Here is a 26,977-nt window from a genome sequence, read left to right on the forward strand (position 1 = left end):
AGGGGTAAAAAATGTAGACAAAATATGAAATCACTGAAGATTTTAGTGATTTAAAGGCTAAATTTAAAGGCTAAAAATAAATTTCATTAAAATAGATCACATAAGAAATGACTGTGTCTAGACCTATTAAAAATGCCAACTATTTGCCTTTCAATTTTGAGTCTAAACAGGCTTTTTGTATTAAATGACCACTATGAAGCAGCTAATGCAACTTCTAAAATGTTACCAAATTTATAAATGAAACACCAAATATGTGTGGGTTAAAGTCCACATACAAATCTACTCTACTGCTCCTTTGGTGGGGAGGGAAATGGTGAGCACGGAAGAACAGTTTATCACCCCATAAAAGGTTCATTTGTAGTGTTAACTGCTGTAACCTATATTTTAATAAAACCATGGTCCATAGCTGGTCAATAACCTCTTAATCATGGTCAAAATACATGACCATTATGTCCACAAATTGTTAGTTTTCTTGCTATATTTTTAAAAAAACAAGCAGCCCTTCCTGCTGTAGAGTTATTTTCCAAGAAATAGTAATGAACATTTAAAAGGATAAAACAGAACTAACGGGTGAGGAGGAAAAAAAGCATTTATACTTAAAGAGAAAAAAAAGGACTGTACACTTCATAAATCAGCTATTATCTACAAGGCCTGATTTCTCTTTAAAATATAGCCATACCAATAAGCTTTTTGGTCAAAAAGTTATCGCAATAAGCATTTGGAATTAATTTTACCAGGTCCTTTGCTGATCTTTATTGTTACTTGTAGCTCCCTTTCATATTTCATTCCACGCTCCTAATACCAGTTCATAGAATATGGAATTGCTGAAATATCTATCATTCTCTGTAAAGTGTTTTTTAACTTCTTCAGGTATAAATCCTGCTAGATGAAATCTTAATTATTTGTTCTCAAATTTAAGTAGAATACAACTATGATGTGTTCAAATTTAAAAGTACAAGATGAATTATAAGTAATGACCTGGAAAACCCATAATTAAGTTAACAAAAAAAAAAAAGACAATTTGGCTGGGCATGGTGGCTCACATCTGTAATCCCAACACTTTGGAAGGCCGAGGTGGATGGATCACTTGAGCTCAGGAGTTCAAGTTCAGCCAAGGCAACATGGTGAAACCCCATCTCTACAAAATTTAGTTGGGCATGGTAGTGTGTGCCTGTTTTCCCAGCTACCTGGAGGGGGCTGAAGCAGGAGGATCACTTGAGCCCGGAGGTCACGGCTGCAGTGAGCTGTGTTTGCCCACTGCACTCCAGCTTAGTCAACAGACTGCCTCAAAAAGGAAAAAAAAAGGCAAGCTGCAGAGTTGGAAGATATATATAGTATGACACAATAAAACTATGCATGTGTGTGTTCATGTGGATGAAGTAGCTTAGAGAAGTTAATTTGGGGAGAGGATGGTAGAATTTTGAAATATGTTAGAGTTATTTTTCTGAATTATATCCTTTATAATTATGTTTATGTAATTAAAGTACATAGAAAAGGTTATTACAATATATATTTGTGACCTACTTAAATTTACTCAAAAAAGCGCCACTCCATTAACATTGTAAAATTAAGTTCTTTTTATTTTAACAGGCAAGAATAAAGGCATCTATCACATCTGAAACATTTTCAGATTTGGGTGCATGAATTATACTCCTAATTTAATAATGTTGAACCTGCTATAATCTACAAAATATACCTTCATTAGCCATCTCTTTCCAGTATCCTTTGTTTTCACATGTTCAATAGCTGTGCTTTTACTTCACTCAGATTGTAAGGGGAAAAAACTAAATAAAATATTGTCTCTGTAATAAAGCATTTCTTTTAAAACTTTGATCAGTGCCGAGTCCTAGCACCTGAAGCTGTGCTGGCCTTCCTGTCCTCATTTGTTCTTTGCCACTACATAAAACCAATGCAGGCGGCCCACGCATTCAGCAGCCTGCACTGACAGAGCTCATCTGCTCCCAAATATCTACAAATCCAATACTTTTTAAAGCAAGCAGCTCCACAAACCACCTAATCCAGGAAGTCTCCTACTGGATGTGCTTCGCAGCCTTTGACAACATTTCCTCAGCAGCTCCCAATCCAACCACAACGCCCTGCTCTGTTCACTCATTTCTCCAGGAGGTAACTCTTCTACTTTGTGTGTGGGGGGCGGGGCGGTCGGGGGGAGGGACAAAAAAACTTGTGAAGTTTCATCGTCATATACTTCCTCTACCAGCTTGTAGTCATTTTCCAAACACTACTTAAGCATTTTATCACGTAACTGGGATTCATATCAACTCTATTAACTCATTTTTATATAAGTAAAACATTCTCATTATAAGTAAAAACTCAAAGCAGTACAGAAGGTTTACAGGAAAAAATACAAATCCTTTTCCTCACCTGAATGGCACATCAGGCCTACTCCCAAGAAACAGCCACTGTGTTAACAGTTTGTTCCATACACTTTAGAAAACCTCTATGTAAATCTTATAAATAAATGAGTTACTCACCATTAGAACACCAGTAGGATCATGCAATAGACTGTTAAACCTTAGAAAACTGACACTACATAATAGGTATATTAAAATTTACTAAACATAGGCCTTTTCTATAAAAATAAGGCCTTTAAGTCCTTGTTCAACTAAAAGACCCTAGTTTAGCCAACTTACATGCTTCTAAATTACAGTGCCTCCTTAAAAATGTAACCGACCAAATGAGGACTGCCAATATTGGTTTAAGTAAAATTACTGTCCAAGTGAAACTGCATCCAAACGCAGTCTGACAAGGCTGTCATTTGGCAAGAAGGGCTTACCCTGGCCAAGAAACAGAAAAATAGGCTAAGTACCCTCTCTCCTATCCTCCCACAGTACCTTGTACAGGCTCTAATATAACATTTTTCAAATTATGCTGTAGTCCAGCTCAGTGGTTCATTCCCAATATTCTCCAAGAATCTAGTATGTGCCAAACCCTGAGAATCTGAACCCACTCCCTATCCTAGAGGTGCTAAGCCAGAGGGGTCCATGTGGCACTAACAGGGCATCAAAATGTAACAGGAGATATTAGAGGTATGTGTTGGGTACCTTAGAGACAGAAAAGGGCCCCATTTCTGTTCTGCTGTTAAAGTTGCTTTTTTCCCCCATCTGTGAATTCCCAGTCCTCACACAGTACTGGACACATGGTGAAGTTTTAATGCTTGCCAAGTAAATGAACACGAATGCCATTTTAAAATTCGATTTCTGTAATATTTGCATGCTTAGTGAGACTGATTGCACATGCACTGTAAGTATTTCTAATATTAAAAAGCCATACTTGTTGTAAAGAACTGCAAATTATGTGGAAGAAACAATGGTTAGACACCTGAGAACAATTACACTGGAGAACGTAACTACCAGAGGAAGGTGGGCGATGTGTGCTATGAAAGTTGGAACCTCAAATGAGCAAGTTTTTGAGAGACAGGAAGAAGCGGAGTCCTGGGAAGGGTGGCTGCCCTCATGATGAGGCAATAAAGAAAATCCACATGGCGTGTGATGGGCCCAGTGAGGAGTGACTTGGAGGAAGTGGAGGTTAGGTGATGGGAATGGATACTTGGGTTTAAAGGTTGTAGGTAGGGATTACAGATTATTCATATTTTGAGTGGTTTTAAGTATATAAGTAATAATTAGTATTGATAAAAATGAAGCTCAGTTTAAGATTAGGGGCTGGGTCTGACTAGCAGTGACTAGTCCCTGTAGATTCTGGGGATGAGCATAATTTCACCGTGTTTCCTCATTGAGACAGGTAACAGCCCCTATGGGCCAACCATCCTGATAGATACACAGAAGCACAGATGAGAAAACAAGGTCCTTACACCTCAGGATCTTCAGTCTACTGAAGGGAAAGCTCCACAGGCAGGCAATTAGGGAATAAAGTGACTACTCTAAGCTAGAAGTATAGACAGAGCGATCTGGGAAGTGAACATCGTCAGAAAGTTAACCTTCCTGAAAGCAGAAGAGAGTACAGGTCAGGAAAACCAAGGGGAGGCTGAACCCTCTGAGAACTAACAGCACTGGGGAGAGGAGTTATAATGAATCCATAAAAGTAACAAACCAAGTGAAAGAGAAGATGAAAAACTGAGAGAAGCCAGTTTTCATCACACAACTATCAGTTTCCTTTGGTCTTACAGTGCTCTCAGGGCACTTGGCAAAGCGACAGAGTTCCTTTTGTTTCTCGTCCCAGCAAAACCAAGATGACAAGAACCATCTCTTAACTGAATATCTCAGCATGGTCAATCATATAAATGAGAAAAGTAAATCCTCAAATTAAAAGCAGAGAAACATCAACCTTTGTTAAATCCAGCTTAAAAATGTAATTATATTTATTACAATCAATCATTGGATACAGGGAAGAAGTCAATAAGGTAGAAGGGACCCCAAGCACCCCTAGGAATCTGTGTTCTCTTATTTCTTCATGCCCATCAGGGCTATGGACTTCAGACTTCCTTAGCATACCATAAAAACCCAACTGCTTGTTGTCCAGCTGCTCTTATTTTAAAATAGCATCTCTGTTCAGAATGTGGCAGTCACTGACACACAACAGGGCATTTATTTAGTCCTCAAGTAGCAGATGCAAGAATCAAAGAACATCAAGCCAACCCCTAGAAACCTCTACAGATTTCTCTGCCCATTTAGTCCTAAAACTGAACAGAAATTAAAGGCACAGTTTGTTCCCCAAACATTCAAAATTAGACTTTTAGCAAATTTTCACCTGGAAAGCTCTCGATTATGAAACTTAATATGAGGTTTTTAAAAATTAAATATTTTAGGGTTATCTAACAATTTCAAATACTACTATTTAACATTTCTTCTGAAAATTTACAATGGGGTTATAAATATCCCTATATTTTAAGCTTTATATTACCAAAATCATGCATTTCTAATATTTACCATTGTAGTAACTCCATTAGACTATGTATTGATAAAAATTATTAATCCTAAGCTAAAATTACATTGTCTATAATACAGTCAATTAACACACAGCTCATTAGAAGCTTCATTATATTTCAACCTAAATAAAAGAGTTAATTAGTTAGGATAGTTGGAATAGGATGAAATTCAATTATGTCAAATTCAGAAGAGGACCCTTAGAATAAGAGCAAGGGGCAGGAAATAAGAACTATGTTGAGAATATAGTGGCCACTCAAGTAGTACAGTGGTTAGCAGATCTGAGGTTAGAATCTTGGACCACTTACTATTGTGTGACTATAGTCAAGTCAGTGAAGCACTCTTTGTCTTAATGTCCTCATGTATTTTTTTAAAAAAGGTAGCATCAGCCTCTATCTCACAGGCTTAAGAGGATTCAGAGGCTTAACAAGTGCAAAGATCTCAGCACAGTACCTGCTGTGTAATTAGCTATCAAAAAGGCAGCTTTTATGAGTATAAAAATTTACTACCATGTGATTCAGCAATCCCGCTGCTGAGTATATATTCAAAAGAAGGAAAATCAAAGAGAGGTCTGCACTTTCATGTTTATTGCAGCACTATTTATAATAGCCAAGGTATGGAATCAACCTGAGTGCCCATCAATGGATGAAAGGATAAAGAAAATGTATGTATACACACACAATAGAATGTTATTCAGCCATAAAACTAGAATGAAATCCTGTCATTTCCCACTACATGGTTGGAACTGGGGGATATTACAGTAAGTGAAATAAGCCAGGCACAGAAAGACAAATATTAAATATTCTCATTCACCTGTGGGAGCTAAAATAGTGGATCTTATGAAGACAGAGAGTAGAATTGTGCTTACCAAGGACTAGGAAGAGAAGGGGATGAAAAGAAGTTAGTCAAGGGCTACAAACATACAGTTAGATGGAAGAAGTAAGTTATAGTATTCAATAGAACAATAGGAAAACTATAGTTAGCAATCATTTATTATATATTTCAAAATAGAAGAGAAGAACTGCAATGTTCCCAACACAAAAGGTAAATGTTTGAAGTGATGGATATCCCAATCACTCTGATTTAATCATTTCACATGGTATACAGATATTAAAATATCACATGTACTCTTAAAAATACAACTATTAAATATCGATAATAAATAAAACATTTTTAATCTAACAACTAGGACAAAAGGATGGCAGTTCAAGATGGTGGATGGAAGGAAGCTCAAACAGGATACTCCACGTGGAAAAACTAGATATAATTTTAATACACTGTATAAATATAGCTTTAATAAAAATACATATATATGCACGGCTCAAATAAAGGGCATTACCCAATAAAGGGCACTGCCCACTGTCTATAGTAAACTTAATGCCTTCATCCTTGTTTAGGTCACACAGCTTAACAAATTGATCACAATCATTCGTTGGGCATCTATATGGAAAATCATCTGCTTTGAACATTAGGAACCAGGAGTTAGGAAACTAAGATCTAAAGGCACTTTTGAGCTGGTGGGGACAGAGGGTAGAAACCACATTGCCTTTGTGCCCTACCCCCTTAACCATCAGATAAAAAGTGGGAAATGCCTGCCTCACCTATATCATACAGTAAAATCCTGACCTAGCCTGTGATTTAAATCCTCAAGTTCCAATTAGGTAGGATTAGTGGACTCTATCTAGAAATTTACATACTGTTTTTCAGAGAGCTATAGACTTCTCTTATATGCCTTTCAATCTTTTATTTTAACTTCTGAGGATATATATGCTGTCAAAAATCAGGGAAAAATATTTAACTTGAAGTGTTGCAACAGTTTACATTTTAAAAACTCCAAATTCAAACTTTTGAAATATGCTGCTAGTCGCTTCACTGTAATATTTGACTGTTTAAATATTATATCTTGCATACCCACATACAAAAAATATGAAGAAACATTGAGGTTTGTGTAAAATCATGTGGTCAAATAATGAGGAACTCTGAAAATATTGGCTTTATTTCTCATATATTCAAGTGATGTGCATTTGAAATCATTCTCAAAACAAATGAAATTAAAATGAACACATTTGCTAGGAACGTTAAATGCTTTAAAGGGAAATTTTTTCCCATGGTAGAGGTGAGAAACAGTGGGAGAAGGACAACTACCTCAAAACAAAATAGGAAAGGAATGTGACAGTAATGAAAAGTTTCAAAACTTATGAGCCAAATTAGTATCTCCTATCAAATATTAAATTCCTGCTATTATTATAACTCTCATCTTGGTTAGTCTTGTGCTTTTCCTTTTTTGGTAACTTGTCACCCTTTTATATTAAGGTTGAACTACAGTGGCTTAATAAACTTCAGACCTGCATCTTTAGTTGGATTTTCCCAAATGTTGGAAAATGCAGATCTCTCCACCCAACTAAATGGAAGAGCGTATGTAAGCTAATATATGTCTTGCCCTCCACTCAACCTTTATCCAAGGAAAACAAGAAGAATCTCTTAATCCCTTTACACTCCAAATAGGCTAGAGCAAACTTTTCCTATAACAAGCCAGATAGTAAATATTTTAGGCTTTGCAGACCATACGGTCTCTGTCTAAACAACTCATCTCTGTCGTAACACAAAATACAGCCATAGGCAATACGTAAATGATTCAACATGGCTGTTTTCCAATAAAACTTTATGAACATAGAAATTTAAAAGTTAGTATCATTTTCATGTGTTATAAAATATTGTTCTTCTGATTTTTTGTTTTAAATCTCAATCACTTTAAAAAATCTAAAAGCTATTCTTAGCTCAAGGGCCCTACAGAAAAGATAGCCGTCCAAATTTTGCCCTTTGGTCATAATTTGCTGACCCCTAGACTAGAGAATTACTGAAATCCATTGGGTACCTTGATAGAAAAAAGGAAAAAAAAATAAAGAGATTTATTTTGAAAACACCAAATAGTAGCATTTAAGCTTGGGGAGGCGTAGTGATGTCTTACATCTGGCTGTGGGCATAAGACAAACATCAGATGAGCATGAGGATGCTGTAATTCAGTTATCTTGACATGGCAATACCTTTAATATTTTTAATTTTATTCACATTGTATTGATAAATCAAGAATGATGACTCCTGATCAGTCATCAATGAATCAATATGCCATCCTATTTTAATAAGCTTCTAACTTCTTGCTTGATGTGGCACTGACTTTTGAACTAAGTTGCTGGTTGGAAAGAAAGGAATAAAGAATTTTAAAAAGCAAGGTGTTTTGTCTGAAATTAGCTTGCCATTTATTCCCAGTCCTATAGTTTGATATGTTTAATTGTTCTGTTTGTGAGGGTGGCTTTGTCATGTATGCCAATCTAGTTTGATGATAAAAGTAGATACGGTCTCACTTGTACCATGCAGTGGCAGGCAAGCCTCAGGCCTGTTAGTGGACTTATCAGAACACCTGTTACCTGCTCTGTAATGAGGATATTACCTCCCTTGCAGGATTTCCAGATGCAAATAAAAAGATGTAGGTGAAAGTATTTTAAAAACCAAAGTATTAGGTATATGCTTTATTTACATAAAGAAAAACAGCCCAAGGTGGCATCTGCCTTGGAAATATAATAATAGAATGGGGTCGCCTAAGTTGGGTCTATACTGAAATAATAGGCTCATTTACAAGAACTACCAAATCCACAAGAAACTTAAATGTAAGCTTGGAAAATAAAATGTCCTCTATTAAATGGAAGGGCAGGATTTTTACTTTCCAACCATTAGTACCATTACTAAAGATAAAAGTAAAATTTTTAGTAAAGAGTATTGAAAACCATATAGCCATCTTTGTCACAGAGAGAAAAAATGTTTATTCTAGCTTTTAGAATATCTATTTGATATAATCTATCTTCCAGGACAAATTAGGAGAAAGAGTGCTCTTTGGGTTTTCCGTAAAAGGTAATGGAATGAATTCAAACAGGGTCTACAGCTCACAGCAGGCAGCTACTGCATTGCAACTGTGGACCAGTACATTAAACAATGCACTGCACAGGTGAATAACCACTACTGAAGTTAATGTCATCCCTGATCTGGCCTACTGAAATCCTTGGTGGTTTATCCATACAGGTGATACAGATCACAATGACAAAATTAAGATTGCTTTATTGCAGCTATAAGAGGAACACTGTGATCTTTCAAAAACACACATTTTTCATGTCACTTCCCTGCTTAAAATGCTTCAGTGGCTCACTGTCACTTGCGGAATCAAGTTCAAACCCTGATTTTAAAACACAAGATATTTCTTGCTAGGCATGTCTCTCTACCTTCCCAGCCTCATCTCCACATGTACCTTTCCCCCTTAGTCATGCTCAATTACATGTGTCAAGTTTCTTCAAAACATCCCATGCCCTCCCAGCACCCAGATACCTATGATAATTCTTCACTCAGGATGGAATGCAGTGGTGCAACCTCAGCTCACTGCAACCTCTGCCTCCCAGGTTAAAGTGATTCTCTTGCCTCACTCTCCCAAGTAGCTGGGATTACGGGTGCCCGCCACCACACCTGACTGTCTTTTTTGTAGAGATAGGGTTCCATCATGTTGGCCAGGCTGGTCTCTAACTTCTGGCCTCAAGTGATCTACCCTCCTTGGCCTCCCAAAGTACTGAGATTACAGATGTGAGCCACTGTGCCCAGCCCATTTTGTATGTTTTAGTATAATGGCATAATTATACTTCAGATTATACAGTGCTGCATTTTCAAATTAGGTACCAAATTATTAAACATCATGTAAAATCTTTTATGTCTCATGTTTTGTCTTTCTTCAAGGAACAAAAGGTATGCACAGTCCTTAACCACAAACCAAGTAGAAATAAGGGTAGGAGGGAGAGACTGAACATTAAAGAAACTAGACTTAAAATACATATAAGTTATAAAGAGATCAATACTGTAAAAAGGAAATGTCAACATCAGATATTCCTCTGCAGTGAGCTGATGTTTTCATAGACCCAAGTTACTAGAATGCTATTATTCCAGAGTGTGTTACATAATTTGTCTAAGCTTACAAGGGTAGTTACTGTCAGAGCTCAAATCGGAGCCCGTTTCTTCCAATCCAATGTTCTTTTAGAGATAGAATTTACCATAAATTGATTTCTCCTTTCAGAAGATAAAATTGAATGTTTTGATATTTTTAATGGGATTTGAACACTTAAACTGACTAAGAAAAAACCAGTGAACAAAATTCAGATTTTTCTAATACTTGGATTTATAACTGCTTAGCAGTTTTGCCTATATTACGTGGTTTATTTTAAGGTATAGTTGACCCTCAAACAATGCCAGTTTGACCTGCATGGGTCCACTTTATGAAAGAAAAAACAATCTTGGGACTCCAAACTCACTATGCCAAAGGGAAAGTAAAGCTTGGGAACTGAGTCACACACACACACACACACGAAAGCAAACATACAAAAAAACTGCCTCCCGCTGTTCTAAAACAGCTGTAATTTCACATGCTGACTTTATCTTGTGTAAAATGTAGATTTACTGAGTGAGACAAATGTATAGTTGACTTTACCTCCAACCCCTCTTCTCATATAAAAGATATAGATTCACTGAGCACTGTCAAAGCCTTGCAAGAAAATAACCACTTGCCTTATTGCCTATCCCTTCCTTTTTTCCCCATCTTGTTCCTCTCCTGCTTGCTCTTCACCTTTTAAATACTGAAGTCCTCAAAACCCTCTTTGGAAAAAGCATAGGCCACAGATCCCACTGTAACTTGTATTTCCTTTCCTAAATACATCCTCAATCTTGGCAAAATAAACCTCTAAATCGATTGAGACCTGCCTCAGTCACTTTTTGGTTTACAACTTACATGAAGATTTTTCAATAAATACGGTCAGCCTTCTATATTGGCTCATTTCACATCCTCAACCAAACGTAGTTTGAAAATACTGTATTTGCTGGATGGGTAACCTGCCTATGGAAGTGCTGACTTCATCTCTGAATTCTGCAGGTCCAGCTGTTCCAGGGTGGTCCTAGGACTGATCCTCTGCACATACCAAGGAGAAAGGACTCTATAATGAAAACAGCATTCTGGCCAGGTGCAGCGGCTTATGACAGTAAACCCAGCACTTTGGGAGGGTGAGGCAGGAGGGTAGCATAAGCCCAGGAGTTTGAGACCAGCCTGGGAAGTATGACGATACTCCATCTCTACAAAAAAATAGAACTAGCTGGGTATGGTGGCAGGCATCTGTAGTGCCAGCTACTTGGGAGGCTGAGAGTTAAGAGGATGGCTTGAGCCTAAGAGGTCGAGGCTGCAGTGAGCTGAAATCACACCACTGCACTCCAGTCTGGGCAACAGAGTGAGACCTTGTCTCAACCAAAAGAAAGAGAAAAAGAGAAGGAGAGAAAGACTTTGACTCCAGTGCAGTATCAGTATTCCTAGACATCAAGGCCACCCTGCTACTAATTGTGTGACTTTGGAGAAACGCCTCCTTTATATCTACATTTGTTGAGGGAAGAGAGGTGGAAGGGAGAGAGAGGAGAGGAAAAACCAGGGAGGGGGGAAGAAGGAGAAAAATATAATCAAGTCTCTTCCAGATCTACGTATATAATTAATTAGCTTAAAGGAGCATCTACCTGACAAAGGTCATGCAAGGTTGTGAATGAACACACACACACACACACACACACACAACACAGAGGTTGATCAGTGAAAGTGTTTATTAATTGAACAAGACATCCTCTAAGAATTATTTGAAATGTGTTGTTCTTTTCTTTGGCATGATGCAGTAAGCTACTACTTATCTTCATCTGAACTCAATTTATAGAATGCAGAGATTTGATATATTGTCGACTATTTCCTATTAAATAAAAGAATCACCTGATTATCACTGTCCATGCTACCTCTCTAAAACAATAACGAAGACTTTGAAAAGGGCTGTCTCGTGATACATAGTAGCCTATAGGGTTGTTCCACTGAACCATCGCCTTCCTAGATAATGCGTATTTAGTATCTTGTCATCAAGAGATTCATTATCTTTACATGATTTTAAATGCTAAAAGTAGTTAATAGGAATACTTTCCTTAAATGTAAAAATGGTTGCAATTTAGTTTCTCTCTTCCACAAATTTATAGTTATCTCTGTTTGTAACAAAACTGAAAAGCATTCCAGGAAATTAATAGTTCAGTGACAACAAACAAAGGATGTCATCAGCCAGACACATTCTAATATTAACTCTGCTACATACTAGTTGACTTTCAATAAGCTATTTAACTTCTCTAGGCCTTAGTTCACTTGCCTCTGGTAGTCTTGTCTCTACTGAATAACTTGTAGAAAGGACTTAACCCCCAAAGTGCTAAATAAGTGTTTATAAGTAGTAAGCCACCACACAATATCTGACACAAAAGAGCAACTAACACAATGAGCTCTTGCTCCTACTTTCAGGGACCCCAAGCCATCTGGGACATTTTAATCATTCAACTAATACGTACTGAGAACTTATGAGATGCCAAGCCCTTGACTGGCTGACTTCAGTCAATTTAACTGTGACCCTGGTGAGGTCACATTTTTTGATATAATCTCCTAAAACTAAAATCAATTGACAAATGTTTTGTTTTATCCCAGTCATAAGTATGTCCAAATATAGCCAGCTATCTTGCAAAGATGGGTTTTCTTCAGAAGAAAGCATAAAAGAACTCAGAGACTCAGCATGTAAGAGTATCCAGTTATCTTCTAATAAGGGGATAGTAGGGTGTCCGCCTCACCAAGTGATGGCCAGTGTACTAACCAGCTGGTAGCAACTCCTGCATAGTGATGTAAAGCTACTTTGGGGCAGTGAGCTTTCTCCAGCTGGCAGGAGCCTACTAACCCATGGAGTGCCTTCTGCAGACTGGCCTGTAAGAAAGGTCCTTCTCAATTTGGGAAAGAAACAGGCACAAAAGAATACTGAAGGTGTACCACTTCAAAGTGAAGATCCACCTGTCCCACCTTCTGCCAAAGGGGACAAAATCCTAACCCTATCCAATGATGTATTTCTTTTTTATGATGGGCAGCTGAACATGGACCAATGATGTATTTTTTATTTTGTTTTCTCCAAGAGAATCTGCATAGTTTAATTAAAGAAACATGGACATTCGAGTTAGAGAGAATCCTAGATCCTATTGTCAGCTCTCCTTCATACTGTGTGTCCTTGGGTAGGTTTGTAAACCTCTCTGAGCTTGTCTTTTCAATTGTGCAATGTAGATGTTTACAAATACTATAGGGTAGAATGTAATGTTTGCCTACATCACACAGTGGTTAGGAGAGTATGGAATGGCCATTTCCATCTGGAGTTTGAGGAGACAGGCTGGTCTAGAATGTCAAAAGGCAGTAACTTCTGGAGGCAGTCACAGAACCACAGAATGTTAGAGCAATGATCTCACAGTCTCCACTAGTTTTTAGACATGAGGACACTGGGGCTCAGAGACTATGTAGTTCACTCATTGTCAAAGAATAAGTTAAGGCACCTGTCCAGTCTCTAGCCTGGAAGCCAGTTGTGAACTGAGCAAGAAGGGACTCTGGCTGCGCAATCCACCATGATCCCTGTTCTCCTGTCCCCAAACACTCCCCTCCGCTTCCTTACTCTAAAACTGTAGCACAAAATAAAGCTTTACAATGCTTCTATTCATGTAGAAGCTATAGTTCAATCAGAACTTTATCAACAAAAAGCAAAATAGAATAAATTAGTTCTAAGATACAAGACACAATTACATATTAAAATACATGTTCCAGAACACATAGTGAAAATCTTAGAGAAGGAAGAGAGCGTTATGAGGAAGTGTGAGAGGCAGAGAAAAAAGTTAGGGAAGGGGAGAGGCAAGCATAGTGAAAGCCTGTCCCAAAAGCCAGCATATTCTAGAACATTCTATCATGATCAGCTCATGATCAGTACAGTCCATAAACAGATGTGTGTGAATAAGAGAAGTGGGGAAAAATAAACATTTCCTCATAATATCCTCATATGCTTAGAAGGTACTGAAACTTGTCTTCCATTAATTATGAAGTCTTCTATTCCATAACTAGTGGCATAATTATTACACGGTAGCTGTGATTCTAAAAGTGTAATCTCTGAGCCAGCCATGTCTGCCACACCTGGAAACTTGTTAAAAATGCAAATTTGGGTTCCCTCTCAGATCTACTAAATCAGAAACTCCAGGGGTGCAATCCTACAATCTGTGTTTTAACAGGTGGTTCTGATCCACACTGTGAGAACCACTTCATTCTAATATGAAGAGGTTTCAAAGCAGTATGTGTCAACAATGAACAATACCTATCTTTTGGAATGGAGATGGGATACTGATGAAAATACATAGTCAGTAGTAGAAGAGAAAGGGTCATGACCAATAAAAAACACAGGTAAAGTTTAGGGGAATGGGGCTGAGAGAGACAGACACCAAACATAAGTAACAAACTACACAAATTTGTGTGGGATAGTCCTATTTGCCATTCACTGTAGAGGAAAATAATTTTCCCAACATATGGCCCTGTGCTTGAAGGACTCTTGGAAGTATCATACATCTTTGCCACAGATAGATGATGCAGCAGTTTGACTCCCGTAACAATCAGGTTTAACCATATATTAGCATCCTCGTAAGCATTTAAGCATAATAAATATCCCTGGTAATATCTGCATCTGTGATCAATATTTGTGATCACTATTATAGGATCATCAGATACGGCAGGATAGCAAGGAGATACTGGATCCTAATTAGCTTTTATCTAAAACAGACTCAGGTCTCCGATTCTCCAAAGCACATCTCTACTCAAGTGTGTTATCTCAAGTCAACATTTATAAACCTCAACTCCTTTTGCTGTCAATCAAAACAAAAATCAGTAATAATATCCAATAAGCTCAAATCTACCTCACATTTGTATTCCCCCAGTGAGTGGCACCAGTATTTGTACAATTCTTAAAAGCAGAAACCTTCGAGTCACTGAGGTCTCTTCTCTCTGTTACCCTTGTGTCCAATGAACCACCACCTTCTGATGGCTCTATCTTCTAATCTCTTGAATCTGTCTCTTCCTCCCCACCTCAGGTACCACTGCCTTAGCTGAAGTCCTCATTTCTACCCTGGGATTAGAGCAACAGCTTTCTTTCTTTTTTTTTTTTTTTTTTTTTTTGAGACTCTCGCTCTTGTTACCCAGGCTGGAGTGCAATGGCGCGATCTCGGCTCACTGCAACCTCCGCCTCCTGGGTTCAGGCAATTCTCCTGCCTCAGCCTCCTGAGTAGCTGGGATTACAGGCACGCACCACCGTGCCCAGCTAATTTTTTTGTATTAATAGAGACGGGGTTTCACAATGTTGACCAGGATGGTCTCGATCTCTCGACCTCGTGATCCACCCGCCTCGGCCTCCCAAAGTGCTGGGATTACAGGCTTGAGCCACCGCGCCCGGCCTAGAGCAACAGCTTTCTAATCAGTCTCTGTGCCTCCTCTCTGGCCCTCTCCTCAATCTATTTTTCCTGCTGACCTAAGACGATATTCTAAAACAAGAACATTATATGTCTTCCCAGCTTACAAATCCTCCATCCTCTGCTTCCAAGATTCCATTTCTCACACTTTGTTTTCCAATGCTCAAGTGACACTCTGCTATGAATACCCTTTACCCTCTTGCTCTCACCCTACTCCTCCTTCAAGATAGTTTTATAACACACTCTCTGGGAAATCTGAAGACTCACCCATCTCCAAGGGCAAGTTAGCTGATGCCCCATGACTTCCCTGAGCAGCCAGTATGTCACTGTCACAGTTCTTAGCACATTCAATTCCCCTCATTCTTTCTGTAAAAACACACATTGACCCTGCCTAGTATATAAGCAGTAAATGTTTGCTAAATGTGTAAGCTATATTAAGCAGCCTAAGCCATCCCCTAAATTACAGTCTTCCCCTCTCTTTCCTCATCAGAGAAATACCTACTAATACTGTTGGAAAAACCATGCAAGTGGCTGTTTTCATCAGGCGTCCTTATTTCTAGCACTGCCTGTATTCCAAAATAAAGAATATTACAGGCTTCCAAAATGTAGCCCTTATCCGTGTGCTGGTTTGATAAAGATTAAACCTAAAGTAAAATAACTCTAATATATGATTTAGAACATTTCTGGTTTAAATGTAATCAGAATACACTCCCTAAATCTGAATCCTCTTACCTTTAGTTTGTCAACATTAATCATTATCTCCAGGTCTCCTATCACGTCTTGTCACTGATCCTTTCACCCCTCATGTTCATGCATTTCCTCTAAACCTAGAATTCCCTTAATTCGTTACACCCTCGCCACCCAGCTTAGATGGTGAAGGAAGGGAAGGATATAGCTAAGCCCACGATTTTTCATGACTGTTCTAACGTCACCACTAACTTCTCCCTTCTGTGATTCCTTCTACAGCTGTGCAACACACTGACCCCAGTGGCCCATTGGGCTTTAGCAACACTTGATGTAATGATGCTCTCGAATACTGTTGTCTAATTCTGTTTCAGTTTCATATGCAACCTGATGGTCTCCAACCTAATGGTCTAAGTATCTTCCAAATAAAGATATTTGTTATTTTTAATTTTATTTCTCATGTAATCCTGAACATACTGGAACTATATCAATGTATTTGGAGGTCTGTATCTTTACAGATCTATGAACATATTATATAGAATTTATGATAATTAGAGTAATCATGTGTGTCCAGTTGTCTAGATTTGACTAAAAACATTTCAAACATATTTATTTTAGTTCTAAATACCTAGACTTTTTTTTCCAAATGCATCATTAAATTACATTATTCAAGAATGACAGGCCGGGTGCAGTGGTTCATGCCTGTAATCCTAGCACTTTGGGAGGCCAAGACGGGTGGATTGCCTGAGCTCAGGAGTTCAAGACCAGCCTGGGCAACATTGCAAGACTTTATCTCCACTAAAAATACCAAAAAAAAAAAAAAAAAAAAAAAAAGCCAGGCTTGTGATGCGCGCCTGTAATCCCAGCTACTTGCAGGGCTGAAGCATGAGAATTGGTTGAACCCAGGTGGCAGAGGTTGCAGTGAGCTGAGATTGTGCCACTGCACTCCAGCCTGGGAAACAAAGTGAGACTGTCTCAAAAAAAAAAAAAAAAAAAAAAAAAAAGGTGTTTCTAAAGGCACTCAAACTTCATGACATGTAGTAATTCTTTAAAAACACCTAAATACTGATCTTGGAGTTCACGAATTAAAGGATGATTATATTTAACTTTGGATTTTCTTGTATGTTAAAAATTACTAGTTTTTAAAACCTGTGTGTCATTTCATTTCAAAGCAAAATGTAGCAGTTCACACCTGTAATCTCAGCTACTTGGGAAGCCGAAGTGGGAGGATTGTTTCAGGTCAGTAGTTAGAGACCAGCCAACATGGCAAGACCTCATCTCTAAAAATATCTTAATTAATAAATACATAGGGCCGGGTGCAGTGGCTCAGGCCTGTAATCCCAGCACTTTGGGAGGCTGAGGCAGGTGGATCACGAGGTCAACAGATCGAGACCATCCTGGTCAACATGGTGAAACCCCGTCTCTACTAAAAATACAAAAAATTAGCTGGGCACGGTAGCACGTGCCTGTAATCCCAGCTACTCAGGAGGCTGAGGCAGGAGAATTGCCTGAACCCAGGAGGTGGAGGTTGCGGTGAGCCAAGATCGCGCCATTGCACTCCAGCCTGGGTAACAAGAGCGAAACTCCGTCTCAAATAAATAAATAAATAAATACATACATACATACATAAAAAACAGCCAGGCATCTCTAAAAATATATTTTTAAAAATATTAGCTGGTTAGAGTGGTGCATGCCTGTAGTCTTAGCTACTGGGGAGGCTGTGGTGGGAGGATCCCTTTGGCCCAGAAGGCATTGAGGCTTCAGTGAGTTATAGCTGTGCAACAGAAAAAAAAAGAAGAAGGAAACAAAATGGGAAAATAAAGGAAACAAAATGTAGTGTTCTCCTAGCCTAAACACATATTTCACAAAATGCCAAAACAAGGGTAGAATAAAAAACTGTAGCAGAAGTAGTTAAAATGTAGCAAATTCACAGATCCAGAATTATAAAATATCTCATTTCTTTATTTTTTTACAGATGATTTTTTAAAATACTGTCTCTGGCAAAATTATATTGTTTTCTTACACATAAATTTGGAGGTTAAAAAAGTTTACTGCTCCTTTTTCCTGAATTTCAGCATATTTCTGATACCTTCCTAGTACATGACAAAAAAGAATCCTTAACCTTGATTGACATGAGGTAGATACTTCATAAATTGCTGAATGAATGTTTGTCCAAGGTGAATTTCCCCACCTATGTTTTGGACTCTATCCTTTTCTGTCTCTTCAGGGATCTTGTTTCTTCATTATTTTCTGTCTATCCTCCTCAACTGGCTCTTTCCTACTTACGTCTCCTGTCACTCACAGACACATATACACACACCCCAACTTACCCATCTGTGAGCCCTCCAGTTATCATCAGATACTCGTTTTAAATACACTTAGCAGAGAAGTGAAAGAAGAAAACTAGTATATGTAATCACTGGGTGCTTTCCTATGACTCCATGTACTGCCCCCGCACCTCGCCCCCGCAAAGCCATAGCAATCAGGACGGTGGGTGCCCCAACAAAAACAATGAAAGGACTCACATGAAGGTCAACAGCTCTATTGTTTAAACAGTGCAACACTGACATTGACCACTTGCTTCTCCTCAAGACCTCCCACTTGTGCTTCTGGGACATCATCCTGACTGTTTTCCTAGTGAGTTGGTCACAGCCTCCTCCATTGGCTTTTCCTTGCTTTTTGTTAAATGTCAATATTAATATACTATATTTTTTAGGTATTATACTGTTTGGACATTTGAGTTGTTTCCAAGTTGTAATCAGTATAAATAGTGTTGCCATGAATAATGTTTTCTATGTGTTTCGTTTACAAGTCAGGATAGTAGTTATGCCAAAGGAGAAGACATTGGCGAATGGGAAGTTAGTGAGTGGGTAGTGCTAACATTCTTTCTTGATCTCAGTGGGAGTTAAGTGTATCTACTTTGTAATAGTTGATTAAACTTCCCATTTATTATTTGTGAATTTAGAATTCTGCATGATACTTCAAAAAGTTTTTTAATTACTAAAAACATGACAGTTGTACAAATAGAAAAAGAGGAGGCAGTGACTCTGGTAAACATCCTACAATGCCAATATTCCTGTGACAAAAAAATGTTCAGCTTCATTTGTATCAAAGAAAAAGCATATGAAGACAAAAATGCAGCTTTCTACTTTAATAGCCAGGGACATACAAGAGAAAATGTCCACTGTTAGTGAAGATGTAAACTAATACAACTTTTCTAGAAATCCAACTGGCAATATATACCTTCAAAACATGTATTACGTTTAAAAGTTCATCTTTTTAAAAAAAATAAACAGGCAAATGTGAAAAATTCGTATATGAGAGAGCAAGAATTTATATAAGGATATTTTTCATAGAACTGCTTATAATTGTGAAAAACTAAAAGCAAATTTTCAATAGGCAATTAACTAAATATATTATAGTATAACCATTCAGAATATATGCAGCCATATTTAATGGCATGAAAATATGTTCATAATTTATTAAGTTAAAACAAGTTACAAAACACAATGATACATTTGTAAGGTGAGGAAAACCACAAATACTCATAGAAATAATGTCAAGAAGAGAAGACAAAATCTTTCGTTCACTTTTGTTATCTTTGAGAGAAGTGCTTGCTTTTGCTTGTTTTAGGCCTCCTATGCACTTTTCTAAGCTTTCTACAAGGACTATGTAGAACAATTTAAAAAATAAACTTTTATGTAACTGGTTTCATGAATGAATAAGAAAAAAATATGAGTGAAATAACATCTAATATAGTATCAGGGACAATGGCAGTTTCTAGTGTCTGTTAGTGCATGTATTCACAGAATTACTCAGATGGTTATTGAATTGGTTTCCGTAAGTATGGTTGAATTTTATAAGCTTTATACTCTGTGTACAAAGAGGCCAACATCAGACAACTTTTTAGAGAGCAAGTCTTCCTTCAAAAGAAGAATATCCGGCCGGGCGCGGTGGCTCAAGCCTGTAATCCCAGCACTTTGGGAGGCCGAGGCGAGTGGATCACTAGGTCAAGAGATCGAGACCATCCTGGTCAACATGGTGAAACCCCGTCTCTACTAATACAAAAAATTAGCTGGGCATGGTGGCGCGTGCCTGTAATCCCAGCTACTCAGGAGGCTGAGGCAGGAGAATTGCCTGAACCCGGGAGGCGGAGGTTGCGGTGAGCCGAGATCGCGCCATTGCACTCCAGCCTGGGTAACGAGCGAAACTCCATCTCAAAAAAAAAAAAAAAGAAGAAGAAGAATATTGCTTTACATCTGAAATTGTACTGTAGTGATTAGGAAACAGATGAGTAAATTTCACTTACAAGATTTTTTAGGCTACTATTGCTGAAAGTATAATTTTCTTCTCTACTATTGAGTAATTATCTTTTAAGGAAGCAAAAAGTGGATATGACTTCAAATTCTAAGTCTCTGACAGCTTTACAATTTAAATCTCATACCCTGAACAAAATATAAACATCAATGCAGTATAATGCAAAGTAGTCATGAAAGAGAGTAACAATTGGTATGAAAAAAACATGATTATCATATACTGAGAATTAAGAAGTAATTTTCCATTTTTCACTTTGCTTTAATGGGGTCTTGTTAATAGCACTTCCCGCTTGTACCAGGTAATGATTTCCTCTAGGTCAGTAAACTCCAACATTGATTGTATTCACTTACAAGAAGGCTATCCACAGCAAACCCTTTCCCATATGCAGATTTTCTTTCTAAGGCTGATTTACAGTCACTGCTCTCCTTTCCACTTCTGAGAAAAGAAAACTTAGCTAAAATGTGCTGTTAACTCCTGCCTGAGAGTATCTCTTTAAGGAAGACTCCACTGATATGCTACAAAGTATTGCTGGGGTGACCATTCATACCAGTTTGCACAGGATGGTCCTGGTTTCCATCCAATCTCCCTACATAGTTGTTAATGGCAGCCCCTTTCATTTCCCAGTGTCCCACACTGAGTTAATACATTATATGGCCAGCCTATTGTCCATATACAGTACATACAATGCTAGCTCTAGAACTTGGAATAAATGCCTCTATCCATCTATACTCTTGCCTTGTCATCCTTGTGCACTGATAGTCTGGAATAAAAAACAAAGAATAAAGTGGACTCAAACCACCCCCTCCATAGATGGTCTACAGCAATCTGAACAGGAATCCTTTCCAAGGTGGACCCTATCCGCCTCTGGAAGTATATAAACCATGAGACATAAATTAGGACGTAGGCTAAATCATATACTTTAAGAACAAAATGCATATTTGCTAAATATTTGCAAGCCATTCTATTAACTGGTAGGGAGTTGTGTCCTTTAAATATTAATCTAAACAATTCCACGAAATGAAGGTAGATCCAAGTTTCCTCCAAGCCTAAATATCTCTAACTCTGCTAATGGTATAACTTCACCCAGTACCTTAGCTAGAAAACCTCAAGATCATGCTTGATTCTTTCTCTTAGCCCTGTCCAGTTAGTTACCAGGCCCCTTTGGTTCTATTTTTAAACTCGGCAATTCATTACCCACAAAAAATCATCAGAACAAGATTTCTAATCTGCAATCATTACAACAGCCTTCTTCTGCTTTGTTTTCCTCTCCTATTCATCTCCCTCACTTCTGCTAAAATTATCTTAAAGCAATCTCTAGCTCATTGCCTACTCAGTACCCTCAGATGATACCAAGACTTCCTAGCGTGGCAGGCAACACCTTTATCCATTTGCACAGCAGCCTCCCTTTCCATCCTCAATTCCAACCACACCTCCCACTAGGCACATGCTCTTCAGTGATTTTTATCCAGCTACCATACTGCTCTTCCAGGAAGTGTTTAAAAATGTTTGGGGACATGTTTGCTTTTTGAAGACAAAAAGGACATTTAATGGGCAAGGACCAAGGATGTTGAATGTCCAGCAATATAGGATAGGTCCCATGAAACAGAGAATTGCATTGCCAAAATGCCAAAGAACACTCCGGGTGAGAGTTCTTGTTCTCCAAACACCTTATTTTTACATATATGTGGTTCCTTCCTTCTAGAATTCATTTAAATAGCCCCCACTAGTTCTACTTCCTTCCAAAATAATATTGTCATTGGATGATGTAATTCAAACTCTCTTCTCATCTGAAGACTGTCTTGCCTGAATAGTCACACACATAGTGTGTTAATGGGAGATCATTAAACCACTCTCATAAATATGAGATTTAATGATCTCATATATATACACATATATATGAGTGATTTAATTATTACTGACATAGCACTTAATATATTAAATTATGATTGAACTACTTACCATTTGTCATTTTATTCTGTGGTCCCCTTTTTCTTATCCTTTCTATCTCCTAAAATTTGAGTTCCTTAAAGAAAGGGATGTTCCTTTGCTATCTCATTTTTTTTTTTAACCACAATTTATATGGCTGATCTAGAAGATAAGACTCATTCCGTAAGTGATTTTTGGATTAAGAGATGAAAAATTGCAACCTCATTCCTGTGTACAAAATGCCATTCCTTAACCTTTTTTTAATAGTTATTAAACATGCAACTCAGATTACTTTAAAATACCCTAAACTTTTTAGTTATATCAATAATGGTTCTTAAAGAAACCACCTTTACCACGTATTTAATTGCAAGTTAGACTAACTCAGGATTACAAACTCAAATAAAAAGAGAAAAAGAAGCTATAGAAACTGGTAAACCAGAGAGATTGTTCTCAGTATAAGTACTTAAATTACTTGGTGTTTTTTTGTTTGTTTTTTTATAAGCACTGAGTAGGTCCTCTTTACAAAAATCTGTCAAACAATATTGTGCTTGAGATCCTTGTGATTTAAAAAAAAATTTATGTAATCTAAAATAAAGTGTATATGTGTGACTGTGTCTTACAGTTCTACACAAAATATAAACTAAAGGTGCTCTTATCCTACCAAACTCATTTTTGCAAGTTTGAGCTTAGACTCTATTTTTTTTTTTTTTTTTTTTTTGAGATGAAGTCTCACCCTGTCATCCAGGTTATAGCACAGCGGAGAGATCTTAGCTCACAACAATATCTGCCTCCCAGGTTCAAAAGATTCTGGTGCCTCAGCCATCCTAGTAGCTGGGATTACAGGTGTGCACCACCATGCCTAGCTAATTTTTGTGTTTTTAGTAGAGATGGGGTTTTGCCACATTGCCCAGACTGGTCTCAAACTCCTGTCCACAAGTGATCTGCCCACCTTGGCCTCCCAAAGCGCTGGGATTACTGGGATTACAGGAGTGAGCCACCACACCCAACAAGCTTAGACTATTTCTATTGCCTATTACAAATGTATTTTTTTAAAAATCAGTCAAAATCTTCAACTTAGCTCCTCTCCTAAGTTGCATATCCAGCAATACAGGATAGACAAAGCCAAACGCTCACTTGCACATCTGTTCATATCTGGGGCTCGGTGTCCATAGTACCCAGATGGGCAGGAATGCAGGCACTCTCCATACTGGCGCATCCCTTCTCTTCGAAGGAAGAAGAACAACTTCTGTTGACATCGGCTGCACCCATTGTCCTTTGAACAAGACAAACAGCCCTTGCAAATGGGATTTGATGCATAACTAGCTGTAAAAGAAAAACAAAAAATTGTTTTTAATTATGAGTATAATCAGACTTTTGGTAAATACACCCTAGTGAAGAGATAATTTTTTTTCTGCTATACTCACATAGAAATACTAAATAAAATATCCCTCCCCTTATTCCCTCTACCTCCCCTACCCAAAAAGTGGTTAATACACAACCAAACTTAGAAACAAAGAGGAAACTCAGAGGCAGAGTTGAGGCAGAAGCTAAAGCTGAATGGCTCATGGGGATATCAGACCAGACAGAGGTAGAATTTAGGGCAAGGTCCTCAATGCAGGCTGAGAAATATTCATGTAAAGATCTGGCACTTAGCTCCCTTTATGTAGATAGAGTCAAGACGGCTGTTTGTTCATGACCCCCTGCCCTAACTGGCCAGAGCAGAGGAGGCTGACCCTAGCTTGGGAGCACAGAGCACAGAGCAGGTAAGCACAAGAGAAAATGTAATTCATGAGACATAAGAACACCAAGTCTGCAAGGATGGGATCTAAATTAAAATTATCATGTAGTATGGGGTCTATATGGTGTTGACAATTTAAAATAAGAATTTGTTCAGATCCAGGAAAACCCACAAAGAAAAAATATAAATATAGAACTACTGTCTAGATGTTTTCTACAATCCTGAGATCTGGACTTTCATGAAATGCTACCCTTACATCAAAATGAATAAATCACATGAACAAGCAAGCCTTCATGAGGAACAGCCATCAGTATCAGTAAGAAAATTTCACAGCTAAAAAAACAGAAATAAGGTCATTCTGAAAGAGCCTTTAAAATGAATATCTACCAGATAACTGAAGAGAAAAAGGAATAACAAGAAATCACACGGGAAAAGGCAAGAATGTACACATTAGAATTAAATGAAAAATCAACCAAAAAAAATTCCACGGAGAAGTTGAATGGTAGGCTAGAGAGAATGACATAACCAAAAACACATTTAAAGAATTGTGGCACAAAACAAGATAAAAAGGTAATAAGCATATAAGAAAAAAAAAGCGGAAATGTTCCAATACATGATTGGTATTTACTACAGAAGGAAAGAGTAAAGGGAATTAATAAAACACACCTTAAACTGATAAGCAACTTCAGCAAAGTCTCAGGATATGAAATCAACATGCAAAATTCACTAGCATTCCTACACACCAACGACAGTCAAGCCAAAATTCAAAGCATGAACAAACTCTCATTCACAATTGCCAAAAAAGAATACAATACCTAGGAAATACAGGTAACTAAGGAGATGAACAATCTCTACAAGGAGAACTACAAAACACTACCCAAGAAATCAGAGATGATACAAACAAATAGAGAAACATTCCATGCTCATGCATAGAAGAATCAATATTATTAAAATGGCCATATTGCTCAAAGCAATTTGTAGATTCAATGCTATTCCCATTAAACTACCACTGACATTTTTCACAGAACTAGAAAAAACTGTGTTAAAATTTACATGGAACCAAAAAAGAGCCCGAATAGCCAAGGCAATCCTAAGCAAAATAACAAAGATGGAGGCATCATGCTACCCAACTTCAAACTATATTACATTAACCAAAACAGCATGGTACTGATACAAGAACAAATAGACCAATGGAACAGAATAGAGTACCCGGAAATAAGATGACACATCTACAACTGTCTGATCTTTCACAAACCTGACAAAAAACAAGCAATGGGGAAAAGATTCACTACTCAATAAATGGTGCTGGGTAACTGGCTAGCCATATGCAAAAGATTGAAACTGGACCCCTTCCTTATACCATATATAAAAATGAACTCAAAATGCATTAAAGATTTAAATGTAAACTCCAGAACTATATTTAAAGAAAAAAAAAAAAAAAAGCCCTGGAAGACAACCTGGCCATTATCATTTAGGACATAGGCACAGGCAAAGATTTCATGAAAAAGATGCCAAAAGCAACTGCAACAAGAGCAAAAATTGACAAGTGGGATCTAATTAAAGAACTTCTGTAGAGCAAATGAAATTATCATCAGACTGAACAGGCAACCTGCAGAATGGGAGAAAATATTTGCAAACTATGCATCTGACAAAGGTCTAATATTCAGCAGTATAAAGATCTTAAAGAAATTCACAAGGAAAAAAAAACATTAAAAAGCAGGCAAAGAACATGAACAGACATTTCTCAAAGGAAGACATACATGTGGCCAACAATCATATGAAAAACTGAGTATTGCTGATTATTAGAGAAATGCAAATAAAAACTACAATGAGATACCATCTCACACCAGTCAGAACGGCTATTATTAAAAAGTCAAAAAAATAACAGATGGTGAGGTTGTGAAGGAAAATAAACGCTTATATACTGTTTGTGGTAGCATAAATTAGTTCAACCATTACGCAAGACAGGGTAGTAATTCCTCAAAGACCTAAAGACAGAAATAGCATTCAACCCAGTAATCCCATTACTGGGTATCTACCCAAAGAAATATAAACCCTTCTAATATAAAGACACATATACACATATGCTCATTGCAGCACTATTTCTCAATAGCGAAGACATGGAATCAACCTGAATACCCATCAACTGATTGGATCAAGAAAATGTGGTATACGTATAACATGGAATATCAAAGAGTTATAAAAATGAATGAGATCATGTCCTTTGCAGGGACATGGACGGAACTGGAGGCTGTTATCCTTAACAAACTAGAACAGAAACAGAAAACAAAATACATGTTCTCACTTATAAGTGAGAGCTAAATGATGAGAACACATGAACACATAGAGGGAAACAACAGACCCTGGTGCCCGTTGGAGGGCAGAGGATGGAAGGAAGGAGAGGATGAGGAAAAATAACTAACGGGTACTAGGCTTAATGCCTGGCTGGTGAAATCATCTTTACAGCAAACCCCCACAACACAAGTTTACCTATGTAACAAACCTGCACTTGTAGCCCTGAACTTATATATATATTATATATATACATATATAATAAAGAATAAAACACACTACTCAAAGAGATGACTGATTAATTTCCAGAATTAAAGACATGGGTTCTTAGATTAAAAAATAATTAACAGACTGAACAAAACAAGTCTACATCTAAACACAGTACATTTACATACCATAAGAATAAAGTCAAGCCAGAGAAAAATAGCAGATTATCTAGAGAGGGATAAAACTTTGACTGACAGCAGACATATAATCCATAAATAAATAAATAAAGGTTAATAGCTGAGATACTATCTTCAACATGCTGAGAAAAAATTGTCACACTATAATTCTATAAGCAGTTATAGTTTAACAATGTGAGCAAAATAAAGATACCTGTAGCTAAAGTAAAGGCAACGAACTTAATTTTTTAAAAAGCATTCACTAAAAGAATAAAGTACTGGAGAAAATAAAACAGAACCCAGAGGAAGTAGAATGCAAAAAGCATTAGTGATCACACCAA

At 37.5% G+C, this 26,977-nt stretch overlaps 1 protein-coding gene across 5 annotated transcripts in view; it reads right to left on the reverse strand.

The window, feature by feature from the left end:
- The window catches only part of RSPO2 (R-spondin 2), a 268,198-nt gene that overhangs the window by 68,039 nt on the left and 173,182 nt on the right, over positions 1-26,977 (reverse strand). For all 5 annotated transcript variants that reach the window (XM_064384531.1, XM_064384530.1, XM_064384529.1 and 2 more), the window contains one exon: positions 23,358-23,546. In XM_064384531.1, the coding sequence (XP_064240601.1) occupies positions 23,358-23,546 (189 nt within the window). The remainder of the gene's footprint in view (positions 1-23,357; positions 23,547-26,977) is intronic.

The sequence above is a fragment of the Aotus nancymaae genome, unplaced genomic scaffold, assembly GCF_030222135.1.
Source record: "Aotus nancymaae isolate 86718 unplaced genomic scaffold, 86718_ANA_hifiasm-v0.15.2.pri h1tg000036l, whole genome shotgun sequence".
NCBI lineage: Eukaryota > Metazoa > Chordata > Mammalia > Primates > Aotidae > Aotus > Aotus nancymaae.